The sequence below is a fragment of the Rhineura floridana genome, chromosome 6 (genome assembly GCF_030035675.1).
Source record: "Rhineura floridana isolate rRhiFlo1 chromosome 6, rRhiFlo1.hap2, whole genome shotgun sequence".
In the NCBI taxonomy this organism is placed as follows: Eukaryota; Metazoa; Chordata; class Lepidosauria; order Squamata; family Rhineuridae; genus Rhineura; species Rhineura floridana.
Window position 1 is genome coordinate 108,693,044 of NC_084485.1, and position 13,892 is coordinate 108,706,935.

Sequence of the window (13,892 nt, forward strand, 5' to 3'; positions counted from 1 at the left end):
GAACGCTGATGAAAGTTAAAGAGGAAAGCACAAAAGCAGGACTACAGCTGAACGTCAAAAAGACTAAAGTAATAACAACAGAAGATTTATGTAACTTCAAAGTTGACAACGAGGATATTAAACCTGTGAAGGATTATCAATACCATGGCACAGTTATTAACCAAAATGGAGACAACAGTGAAGAAATCAGAAGGAGGCTAGGACTGGGGAGGGCAGCTATGAGAGAACTAGAAAAGGTCCTCAAATGCAAAGATGCATCACTGAACACTAAAGTCAGGATTATTCAGACCATGGTATTCCCATCTCTATGTATGGATGTGAAAGTTGGACAGTGAAAAAAGCGGCTAAGAGAAAAATCAACTCCTTTGAAAAGTGGTGTTGTAGGACAGCTTTGCGCATTATTTATTTATTATTTATTAATTATATTTCTATACCGCCCAATAGCCGTAGCTCTCTGGGTGGTGCACAACATAAAAACATCCAATATACAAGTAAAAACATATATCAACAACTTAAAAACAATATACCATGGACATACCATGGACTGCAGAAAAGGAAATAATTGGGTGTTAGAACAAATTAAACCGGAACTATCACTAGAAGCTAAAATGATGAAACTGAGGTTATCATACTTTGGACACATCATGAGAAGACAGGATTCACTAAAAAAGACAATAATGCTGGGAAGAAGGGAGTAGAAAAAGAGGAAGGCCAAACAAGAGATGGATTGATTCCATAAAGGAAGCCACAGACTTGAACTTAAAGATCTGAACAGAGTGGTTCATGACAGATGCTCTTGGAGGTCGCTGATTCATAGGGTCACCATAAGCAGGGCTGTGGAGTCGGTATGTCAACCCTTCGACTCCGACTCCTCTATTTTTCTACTGTTCGACTCCGACTCCTTCATAAATGGCAAATTTTTCTACTCTCTGACTCTGACTGACTCCTTCATAAATGGCAAATGTATATTAATGTATTCATATTAATAAACTAATATTAATATTAATATTAAAATATTAATTTTATTTTGAAGTCGGAGTCAGTACATTTCTACCGACTCCGACTCCACCCAAAATTGCTTCCGACTCCGACTCCAAAACTCCGACTCCACAGCCCTGGCCATAAGTTGTGATCGACTTGAAGGCACATAACAACAACAACATGTAGAACTGGTGGAATATCAGGAGGTTCACTCAGCTTCACAAGCCAAGCTGAAACCTCCACAAAAGGTAAATCCACAAGAAGAAAGAATATTATTAACATTGAAGTCACTGGTAGAATAAATGAGCCGGAAGAGATGGTGGGAGTGTAAGAGCAGAAAAGGTGAAAGAGCGCACATTGCAAATGAAGATCGGTATTCCTTAGTACTCTAACTTTAAGCTATTTTGCAGAGTTACATTCTGACTATTTTTCACCCTTTGTTTTAATATTTCTTCCATTTTCCATGGATATTTCTTCCATTTTGATTTTTTCCCTCTACTTTTGAGAACTCATTTGAGTCTACATATGAATCACACACACCTCCTTCAATAAGTAAATAAAATGTAAAAGGTCTTTCACAGAAATGGCCTAGAACAGTGTTTCCCAAGCTTTCAACATGCACATACCCCTTTAAGAACATAAGAACATAAGAAGAGCCTGCTGGATCAGGCCAGTGGCCCATCTAGTCCAGCATCCTGTTCTCACAGTGGCCAACCAGGTGCCTGGGGGAAGCCCGCAAGCAGGACCCGAGTGCAAGAACACTCTCCCCTCCTGAGGCTTCTGGCAACTGGTTTTCAGAAGCATGCTGCCTCTGACTAGGGTGGCAGAGCACAGCCATCACGGCTAGTAGCCATTGATAGCCCTGTCCTCCATGAATATGTCTAATCTTCTTTTAAAGCCATCCAAGCTGGTGGCCATTACTGCATCTTGTGGGAGCAAATTCCATAGTTTAACTATGCGCTGAGTAAAGAAGTACTTCCTTTTGTCTGTCCTGAATCTTCCAACATTCAGCTTCTTTGAATGTCCACGAGTTCTAGTATTATGAGAGAGGGAGAAGAACTTTTCTCTATCCACTTTCTCAATGCCATGCATAATTTTATACACTTCTATCATGTCTCCTCTGACCTGCCTTTTCTCTAAACTAAAAAGCCCCAAATGCTCAACCTTTCCTCATAAGGGAGTTGCTCCATCCCCTTGATCATTCTGGTTTTCCTCTTCTGAACCTTTTCCAACTCTATAATATCCTTTTTGAGATGAGGCGACCAGAACTGTACACAGTATTCCAAATGTGGCCGCACCACAGATTTATACAACGGCATTATGATATCGGCTGTTTTTATTTTCAATACCTTTCCGAATTATCGCTAGCATGGAATTTGCCTTTTTCACAGCTGCCGCACACTGGGTCGACATTTTCATTGTGCTGTACACTACAACCCCGAGGTCTCTCTCTTGGTCGGTCACCGCCAGTTCAGACCCCATGAGCGTATATGTGAAATTCAGATTTTTTGCTCCAATATGCATAATTTTACACTTGTTTATATTGAATTGCATTTGCCATTTTTCCGCCCATTCACTCAGTTTGGAGAGGTCTTTTTGGAGCTCTTCGCAATCCCTTTTTGTTTTAACAACCCTGAACAATTTCGTGTCGTCAGCAAACTTGGCCACTTCACTGCTCACTCCTAATTCTAGGTCATTAATGAACAAGTTGAAAAGTACAGGTCCCAATACCGATCCTTGAGGGTCTCCACTTTCTACAGCCCTCCATTGGGAGAACTGTCCGTTTATTCCTACTCTCTGCTTTCTGCTTCTCAACCAATTCCTTATCCACAAGAGGACCTCTCCTCTTATTCCATGACTGCTAAGCTTCCTCAGAAGTCTTTGATGAGGTACCTTGTCAAACGCTTTTTGAAAGTCTCAGTACACTATGTCCACTGGATCACCTCTATCTATATGCTTGTTGACACTCTCAAAGAATTCTAATAGGTTACTGAGACAGGACTTTCCCTTGCAAAAGCCATGCTGGCTCTGCTTCAGCAAGGCTTGTTCTTCTATGTGCTTAGTTAATCTAGCTTTAATAATACTTTCTACCAGTTTTCCAGGGACAGAAGTTAAGCTAACTGGCCTGTAATTTCCGGGATCCCCTCTGGATCCCTTTTTGAAGATTGGCGTTACATTTGCCACTTTCCAGTCCTCAGGCACGGAGGAGGACCCAAGGGACAAGTTACATATTTTAGTTAGCAGATCAGCAATTTCATATTTGAGTTCTTTGAGAACTCTTGGGTGGATGCCATCCGGGCCTGGTGATTTGTCAGTTTTTATATTGTCCATTAAGCCTAGAACTTCCTCTCTCATTACCACTATTTGTTTCAGTTCTTCAGAATCCCTTCCTGCAAATGCTAGTTCAGGGTCAGGGATCTGCCCTATATCTTCCATTGTGAAGACAGATGCAAAGAATTCATTTAGCTTCTCTGCAATCTCCTTATCGTTCTTTGACTCCCTTATCATCCAAGGGTCCAATCGCCTCCCTAGATGGTCTCCTGCTTTGAATGTATTTATAGAATTTTTTGTTGTTGGCTTTTATGTTCTTAGCAATGTGCTCCTCAAATTCTTTTTTAGCATCCCTTATTGTCTTCTTGCATTTATTTTGCCAGAGTTTGTGTTCTTTTTTATTTTCTTCATTCGGACAAGACTTCCATTTTCTGAAGGAAGACTTTTTGCCTCTAAGAGCTTCCTTGACTTTGCTCGTTAACCATGCTGGCATCTTCTTGGCCCTGGTGGTACCTTTTCTGATCTGCGGTATGCACTCCAGTTGAGCTTCTAATATAGTGTTTTTAAACAACTTCCAAGCATTTTCGAGTGATGTGACCCTCTGGACTTTGTTTTTCAGCTTTCTTTTTACCAATCCCCTCATTTTTGTGAAGTTTCCTCTTTTGAAGTCAAATGTGACCGTGTTGGATTTTCTTGGCAATTGGCCATTTACATGTATGTTTAATTTAATAGCACTATGGTCACTGCTCCCAATCGGTTCAACAACACTTACATCTTGCACCAGGTCCCGGTCCCCACTGAGGATTAAGTCCAGGGTTGCCATCCCTCTGGTCGGTTCCATGACCAACTGGTCTAGGGAATAGTCATTAAGAATAGTCATGCTCTGGTAACCTCACGTTTGGACTACTGCAACGCGCTCTACGTAGGGCTACCTCTGATGACGGTTCGGAAGCTACAGCTAGTGCAAAATACGGCGGCCAGACTGCTAACAAGAACTAAGCGGTCTGAGCATATAACACCTGTTCTGGCTCGCCTGCACTGGCTTCCAATATGCTACCGGGCCAGATTCAAAGTGTTGGTATTAACCTATAAAGCCTTATACGGCGCGGGACCACGATACCTGCAGGAACGCCTCTCCCGTTATGAACCGGCTCGTACACTACGGTCTACTACGAAGGCCCTCCTCCAGGTCCCGACCCATAGGGAGGCCCGGAGGGTAGTAACAAGATCTAGGGCCTTCTCAGTGGTGGCCCCCGAATTGTGGAATAGTCTCCCCGAGGAGGTACGCCTGGCGCCGACACTATTATCTTTTCGGCGCCAGGTTAAAACCTTTCTCTTCTCTGAGGCATTTTAATCTAAGTTATTTATGTAAATGTTGTAATTGGTATTTTAGATGATGTACTTTTATATTTGTTATATTGATCTTGTAATTTTATTATTGTATATGTTTCTATGTTTGCCGCCCAGAGAGCTGTTTGCTAGTCGGGCGGGATATAAGCTGAATAAAATAAATAAAAAATAAAATAAAAGAATATCTAGAAATTTTGCTTCTTTGTCATGACTGGAACACATATGCAGCCAGTCTATGTCTGGGTAGTTGAAGTCACCCATTACTACCACATTTCCTAGTTTGGATGCTTCCTCAATTTCATATCTCATCTCCAGGTCTCCCTGAGCATTTTGATCAGGGGGACGATAGATCGTTCCCAGTATTAAATCCCTCCTGGGGCATGGTATCACCACCCACAACGATTCTGTGGAGGAGTCCGCCTCTTTTGGGGTTTTGAGCTTGCTGGATTCAATGCCTTCTTTCACGTACAGAGCGACTCCGCCACCAATACGTCCTTCCCTGTCCTTCCGATATAGTTTATATCCAGGGATAACCGTATCCCACTGGTTTTCTCCATTCCACCAGGTCTCCGTTATGCTCACTATATCAATGCTCTCCTCTAAGACAAAGCACTCCAGTTCTCCCATCTTGGTTCGGAGGCTCCTAGCATTAGCGTACAGGCACTTGTAAGCAGTGTCTCTCTTCAAGTGTCTTTGGCACTTGTGGTTTGGCCTGTGGTAATTTTGCTCTTCTGAATTTATATCCTGTGCCCCTGCTCTCACAATGCCTACTTCTAGGCCTACCCCTTTTAAAATTTCATCATTTCTTTGGTTTTTATCCCAGGGGGGAGGTTTATTCCGAACCGGACCTTCCTCAGCTCCAGTCGGGTTTCCCCCCTCAGTCAGTTTAAAAGCTGCTCTGCCACCTTTTTAATTTTAAGTGCCAGCAGTCTGGTTCCATTCTGGTTCAAGTGGAGCCCGTCCCTTTTGTACAGGCCTGGCTTGTCCCAAAATGTTCCCCAGTGCCTAACAAATCCAAACCCTTCCACCCGACACCATCATCTCATCCACACATTGAGACTGCAAAGCTGGTCCTGTCTGGCTGGTCCTGCGCGTGGAACCAGTAGCATTTCAGAGAAAGCCACCTTGGAGGTCCTGGCTTTCAGCATCCTACCTAGCAACCTAAATTTTGGTTCCAGGACCTCACGGCTGCATTTCCCCATGTCATTGGTGCCACCGTGCACCACGATCACTGACTCCTCCCCAGCACTGTCTACCAAACTATCTAAACGACGGGCGATATCCGCAACCTTCGCACCAGGCAGGCAAAACACCTTGTGGTCTACACGCCCATCACACACCCCACTGTCTATGTTCCTAATGATCAAATCACCCACTACAAGGATCTCTCCACCCCCTGGAGATATATCCTCGGCACGAGAGGATAGCTGCTCATCCCCCAAGGAATGGGTCCCTTCTAAGGGATCGTTTCCCTCTTCCTCAGCTGGATGCTCTTCTTCCCTGAGACCGTCAATGACCGTCAATGAGACATTAATTTTACCGGCGTACCCAACTTTCACAAAAATAATTGGGAGAGGGGTAAGGTGTTATAACACATTCGTAATTCCTAAAATTTTATATGAAATGTTTGTAAAAAAATAAATACAAAGTAAGTAATAAACATTTTAATAATAGAAATAATATTTATGTAACAAAAATATATATTCAAAAATATAGAAATAATTCATATACTAATAATTAAAATAACTATTATTCAAAAAAAATATTCTGGAAATAAAGAGTAATACTTTTTTGGTATTAAAATTGTCAATACAAAACAACTGTTTAATGGGAGGGATGGAACTGCTTGTGACCAGATATTAGTGCGGCGATATCTGGTTCAATATTTGTGATCTTAAGATGAAGATGGGACTCCACATCAATAATTCGGTTTTTTTTTTTTTTGATGTTCACAAGTGCAGAGAATCCTACATCACACAAATACGATGTGGGGAAGGGGAGAAGATACTTAACAGCTTTATTCGGTTTTGATAAAGTAAAAAAAAAAACATTCGGCCGCATACCCCTTGAAACCCTTCACATACCACCAGGGGTACGCGTACCACACTTTGGGAAACACTGGCCTAGAAGCACAAAGACTGCATAGACCCAAAGTGTTTATTTGGGCCAATTTTTAAGGCAGATAAAAATATAATTGTGTGTGCTCTTAAAATCTGCTCTGCACATTCTTAGCTTTACAGTTGTAGGCCATCCTGGATGTGAAGATGGCATATGGCTTTAATGAACTTGAGACTGGAAGTCATGGGCAGTGCAGTTGCTAAGAGTGTGCTTAGCCTCAATCCATAAAAAACAGAATAAGCAGCTAGGGAAAACTTTCTAGACGGGGAAAGAGGAAATGAGAACAAGACAATAAAAAAAACCCTTTCATCTTGACCACAGGCAGCCATCCCTGGACAGGTTTATATATTTATTTTAAGGACTTAAAAAGTACTCATGCTATTTAATAAAAAACAGTGAAGATATATTTGCAAGCTGTTTTCATCTTTTTAAGCTTTATCTTCATAAACGTACATAAAGCCCAGAAGCTTGCCATTTTAATGAACACTGACCAGTGCTCTGATTCAGATATGCCCCCAACATTTAATTCGGATCCTTCCTTGATCTGGCATTAATCAGTACTATTATAAGGACGGCATTATGTTTCCCTTAAGATACCTAACAAACATTAAGCCCTTTCAGTAACTAAGGGCACAATCCAAGTCATATATATGCTGGGCTGAGGGGAAGTGGATACCGCAGATCCCTGGCTGTGCTGACTGTGTCCTGGCTCAGCCAGGCTATGCCAGCAGAAGCCCCCCCTCCTCCCGGCGTAGCCACGGTGGAGCTGGTCCAACCTGGCTCAGCCAGGGATACACTGGAGAAGCCCAGCCTGGTGTAGAAGTCAGCGGACGCTGGCAGAAAGCCCCAAAAGGGGCATACTGGGGGCATGTTGGGGAGGGGCTAAAGGGGGGACTTGGGCTACAACCAGGTCCCATTCAACTCTCTCCTGTGGCCCCCCATTCTGGCAGCTGGTACGCTGGGAAAAGGTGTGCCGGGAAAAAACATGTTTTGCTTCCTTCCACCATGCCCTGCCAGTGCAGGCAGCTTCCTTCCCTCCCAGAGGGCTTGAATGGCAGCCAGCTCCACCTCCACCAACTCCACTCCTGTCAGCCTCCAACAAGATGGATTGCTGTGCCCACCAAGGTTTATGCTAACTCAATTGAAGCACAATTTCTTTTTTCAAAAAATAGTTCATGTTAAACAGTGCAATGTTTAACAAAGAATATCTCACATGAAGAAGCTATAGGAAGAAAACTAGCACACTGCAATTATTCAGTAACATTTTTTTCTCTTTTCTTTTTAAATGAGAGTTATAAATTGCATAACTAATAGAATGAGAAGCAGAAACTATGATGATGACATTTTAATCATACCATCATTAGGCACAGTCGTCCTCCAGTTAGTACTTACTGTACATTTTCTAATTTTTCGCCTATATTTTATTTTGAATGTCACACTTTTTGGACTGCTACACACAGCAGTGGTTCTACTGTGACAGAAAGATGCTAGACATTTGTGTATGTAAAGCTGCAATAATAGCTTTCAGCAAAATAAAAGTTTCAGCAAAAACAGCTTGATGAGATTACTACATAATCACTTTCTCCCTGCAGGATCCTTAACGCACCATAGCTCTCTTTGTGTGTGAGTGTGTGTGAGAGAGAGGTGGGGGAGGTGGCAGGTCCAGCAAGTGAGCTACGAACACCTGAGGAGGGCTATGTGTTCAGTATCCCGCAGAAAGAAAAATTATGCACTAATCGAATCAATGGGGGGCCAGGCAGCAAAGATACAACAGAGGCGGGGAAGCTAGCAACTGCGATCCCTTTTTCCCTTTCACTATGAATGCTATGAATGCCTGAAGAGGACTTAGATTAGTCAAAGTTCTGGGAGTAATAACAGATAAAGATACTTTAAAAAAATTCTACATCTGAAAAGCCATTATTTTTTCCTACATTCGAATATATGGAAATTTGTTATGGTCATTAATGAATCATAGAATCATAGAATAGTAGAACTGGAAGGGCCTATAAGGCCATCAAGTCCAACTCCCTGCTCAATGCAGGAATCCAAATCAAAGCATTCCCGACAGATGGCTGTCCAACTGCCTCATGAATGCCTCCAGTGTTGGAGAGCCCACTACCTCTCTAGGTAATTGGTTCCACTGTGTTACAGCTTTAACAGTTAGGAAGTTTTCCTGATGTTCAGTCGAAATCTGGCTTCCTGCACTTGAGCCCCATGAATAGAGGAGAACTAATTCTTCACCCGATTTGGAAACTATACTTCTGTTAATGCAGCCTAATATAGCATTTGCCTTTTTTGCAGCCACATCGCACTGTTGGCTCATATTCAGCTTGTGATCAACGACAATTGCAAGGTCCTTCTCACACGTCATATTGCTGAGCCAAGTATCCCCATCTTATAACTGTGCATTTGGTTTCTTTTTCCTAAGTGTACAACTTTGCATTTCTCCCTGTTGAATTTCATTCTGTTGTTTTCAGCCCAATCCTCCAGCCTATCAAGTTCTCTTGGAATTTTGTTTCTGTCTTCCACAGTATTAGCTGTGCCCCCCAATTTTGTATCATCTGCAAACTTGATAAGCATGCTCTGTACCTCCTCATCCAAGTCATTAATAAAAATGTTGAAGAGCACTGGGCCCAGGACTGAGCTCTATGGTACCCCACTCATTACTTCCACCCAGTTTGAGAAGGAACCATTGATAGACACTCTTTGAGTACAATTCTGGAGCCAACTGTGGATCCACCGGATAGTTGATCCATCCAGCCCACATTTAGCTAGTTTGCTATTCAGAATATCATGGGGCACTTTGTCAAAAGCTTTGCTGAAGTCAAGATATATTATGTCCACAGCATTTCCACAGTCTACAAGGGAGGTTACCTGATCAAAAAATGAGATAAGATTAGTTTGGCAGGATTTGTTCTTCATAAATCCATGTTGGCTTCTAGTAATCACTACATTGTTTTCAAGGTGCTTACAGAGTGACTGCTTTATAATCTGTTGTTCCAGCATTTTGTCTAGGAACTCTTCATCTTCTCTTATAGTCCTCAGTGTGGCCACCCACCGTTCCAGGCCTCTCACTTCTTCTTCCAACAATGCCACGAGCTTGCACTTGTTGCACGTGTATGCCATGTTGTTCTCAGGCAAGAAAACAAACATGGCACACACTCTGCAGGTCACAATCACTGGAGTATCCTTCCTGTTCATACTCTCTTCTACCTTTTGTTTCTTTCTAACTACTTGTTTTGGAGTGCTTTGTACTGTCCTACTTCAGGGTAAACTTGAAAGTCCCACTGGTATGCGGTGCATCATACAAGAAGAATTAGTAATTTTTATTTTTATTTGTTTTTAGGGTCCTCCTCCTTGACCTCCCCTGCCAAACTCCTTTGTTAACCTCCTGTTTGCTCTCCCTGTTTGCTCGCTCTCTGAAAGCTGGCTTGCTTGTATCTTCTCTCCTGTGGGCCAGTTGAGACACCTCCCTCTGCCCTGCTCAGTTAGGAGTCAGGAAAGAGAATGACATATGTTATGCTGGTGGCGCCTATAACATCGTGACTCACTGGGAGTATATTATTATTGATTGACGTATAATGACATACTAGTGCCCAGGGTACTGACAAATATGGACGTCTATGGTGGCTGCCTAATTTCAGGAGGTTTTGATGTTCCATTGATTACTATTCACTGCACCTCCAAAACAGTCCAGGGTTCTTTTTTCTATAATGTTGAGAATCTTTGTTCTGCTGTTAAGACCTTATAAGTGACTGAAGATTTGCAAGTTTTTGTGCAGATATAAGTTGTTCCAGTGAATGGCTCACAGAGTATAGCCAGAGGGACTAGCCTGCTTAGCAGGGACTGGCATGGGCCAGGTTAGAGGTGATTGAGTGGGGGCAGAACTAAGATAGTGTTTGAGATGGTTCTTTGAGCAGTACTCCTTCTAATGATACCAATCCCTATGGGTTTTTTTTTTATTTACACCATTTGTAAATACTATACCATTTACACCATTTGTATACCACCTATCACATTATTTGTGATGAACAATTTACAAGTCACAAATATTTTTAAAAGGTAGCAAGCAATCACAGTAAAAAATAGAGATAAGCCACCAGCAGCAAACCATATAAAACAGCATTAAAAGATGAATTTAGAATGTCTGGGTTGTGTGTGGAAAGGTATTTATTTATTTATTACATTTATATACCACCTTTCCTCAAAGGAGCTCAAAGTGGTTTGTTTTCCTCCCTCTCCATTTTATCCTCACAACAACCCTGTGACATAGGTTAGGCTGAAGACAGTGACTGGCCCAAGGCCACCAAGTGAGCTTCATTGCTGAGTAGGGATTTGAACCCTAATCTCCCAGGTCAAAGTCCAACACACTAACCATTACACCACACTGTTTTTGAGAGGGCTATAATGTGGACACCAGGTGAGCCTTTCTAAGGAGGTCATGCCATAATTGAGGCATCACCACTCAAAATATCCTCTATCCCAGTAGGCAACTGTTGCACCTTATTTGGCAGTGGCAATCCAACATGGGCCTCTGAAGAAGACCTCTCTGTCTGTTTGTCTGTCTGTCTGTCTCTCTCTCACACTCACACACACGTGATTAACATCACGTTAATCAGACACGTTAATGAAGTTAATGCAGACTAGATTGATTTGAGATTTCAGCCTGTTTTGTGATATTTTGTGGTGTTATTTATTGATACTGTTATAGTTTTTATTATTATTTTCTGAATTGTTTTTATTATATTGATTTGTTCTTGCTATGTAAGCCGCTTTGAGGTCATCTGGTGATGAAAAGCAGCATACAAATATACTTAATTAATTAATTAATTAATTAATTAATTAATTAACAAAACAGGTGATTAACAAAACAGAGCACCTTCATCCACTGCTAATGTACAAATATACTGTAAGATATATATTTATATATATTCTTTATGAGTATTGCTAGACAACAACAGCATGAAAGGGATACTGAAGCTCTTCTTTTGGGGATATAGCATCTCCCATGGTGGAAAATGTGAGCATGCTATTTCTAGAACAGGTAAAAAACGTCACTACCAAACTTGTCATTAATGTGAAAGCGATACTAAGTGGTGCAAATGCTACATAATCCTTTGTTAAAAAAATGAGGCCATCTTTTTATTGGACTACCCAACATGACTCCAAGATCTCTTTCTTGGTCAGTCAGTGCTATCTGGCATATAGCTACACATTTCTTATAATAAAATTGCAACACACTTGAACTTCAAAGGATGTCAACAATGACGTTCCCTTCCTTATGGTATTTTGTATTAATCCATGTTCATGCTCAATTGCAGTTATAAATAATTAATCTCTGCTCTGAGTTCTGAGTCCCACCAGAATTCTTCAGCCTCCACTGTGGCATTCAGAAACCACACAATATTGTATGCACTTGTAGCCAGCAACTGCCAGAGTGTGGAGCAGGGGCAGTGACATTCCCTATACAATGGCCTAGTGAATCACATCATGCTATGCCAATATATAGCTTAATGGGACTGCATGAGTGTGCAAGCTCCTCTCTGGTTATTTTTGTTATTTATTTATTAAATTTATAACCCACTCTTCCTCCTAGCTGGAGCTCAGAGCAGAAAACAAGCAATAAAACATTAAAAACATCTTTAAAACATCTTTAAAAATTATTCCAACACAGATGCAGACTTTCTGTTGTTGCACCATGCTGAGTTTAGCCAAGGTTTGGCTTAGGAAGCCATCTGAACCCATGCTTATAGTTAAGTTCTCTCCAGACTAACCACAAGTTTGTGTTTAATCTGGAGACAGCTTAACCACAAGCCTGGGTTCAGATGACATCCTCAGCCAAACCTTGGCTTAGCTCAATGTGGCAGCTAAAAGGACCATGGGGAAGCAAAGCAGCTGAAAGCTCCTTTCCAGGATTCTGCAAGCGCATGCAACTCCACCAAGTCATAGTTTGGCTTACCATAATATGCAAACCAGATCAATAGTTGGACTTCACAAAGTAAGAGCTCCTAAACATCATAATTAGAGGGAGGTAAATAACCCTCCATGGACATGCCATTTATATAAGCACTCCTATAGCAAGAGAAACATGAAGCCTCCTAGTATCTCTCTCTTCTCCTTTTTAATTAATAAATTGAAAGAGAAAAAAGATCATCCTCAACCCCACCATACTATAACATGATACAAACAAAAATTGATACAATTTTTCAGTTAAGTCTGTCTTTTTCTTCTGCTCACAGAAAAACAATGTAGAGTTTAATATACTAAATCAAACGTATTTACCTGTTGTGAATAGGTCCTCTGAACTTTGGGTCAAATCTCCTTGGTTCACCTGCATTTAAAAAAGAATATTATAAAAATATATCATTGTAAACAAAATAGAAAGTCAGGAATATCTGTAGCCAATTTGTCCTATATTAATTCTTATGAGAAACCTCACTAATATATTGCTTAATTTGGTTCACAGGATAGCTTGCATAAGCAATTCAAGTTTAATTTAAGGAAGAGAAAGTATGTGAAGCTGTAACATTACCACCATTGCAGCTGTGACTGGTACAATTGCGTCTACTCCATTAAGCCGCAATGTTAAATTGAAAATACCCCCATGCCATTCTGATGCTTCCCATAAGCTCATTTCAAAACAAAACCTTACAAAACTTATAGTCCTGAACTCAGAAACACTTGCTTAACAACCCTCTCAATTTTCATGGCGATACACAAAGCAGTCAGAGAGAATAAAGAGTTCAAAGTCTAAAAAGAGAGGGGAAAAACCTCCCTCTTGCCCCTTCCCTTCCCCTTTCTTTGCCCCTCCCCATCCCCTTCCAATCCCCTTCCTCCTCCCCATCCCCTTGCTCCTCCCCATGGTGAGTTTTACCTATCTTAAGCATGATTGCATGGAAATAAATACCACTGAACTCTATAAGCATGCAAATGATCAAACCTGCCCTCCCCTCCCCTTCCTTTCCCCCCTCCAATAAGCTCTTTCTCCTTTCCCCTCCTCCTCCCCATAGTCAGTTTTTCCTATCCTATCCATGATCGCATAGAAGTAAATCCCATAGAACTCAATAAGAATGCAAATGATCAGAACCTGTTTTTCCCCTCCTTCCCCTCTCCTCCCCCTCTTCCTTCTTCCTCCTCCCCTGCCCACTCCAGCCCTCCCTCCCTCTCCCCCG

General features: G+C 41.6%; 1 protein-coding gene across 10 annotated transcripts in view; it reads right to left on the bottom strand.

Annotated features, from left to right (window-relative positions):
* SLC44A5 (solute carrier family 44 member 5) overlaps nucleotides 1-13,892 on the bottom strand; it is a 258,713-nt gene that overhangs the window by 101,311 nt on the left and 143,510 nt on the right. For all 10 annotated transcript variants that reach the window (XM_061633449.1, XM_061633447.1, XM_061633439.1 and 7 more), the window contains exon 2: nucleotides 13,003-13,051. Coding sequence is in view for 7 of the 10 variants with exons in the window: in XM_061633439.1 (XP_061489423.1) it covers nucleotides 13,003-13,051 (49 nt within the window). In the remaining 3 variants the exon portion in view is untranslated. The remainder of the gene's footprint in view (nucleotides 1-13,002; nucleotides 13,052-13,892) is intronic.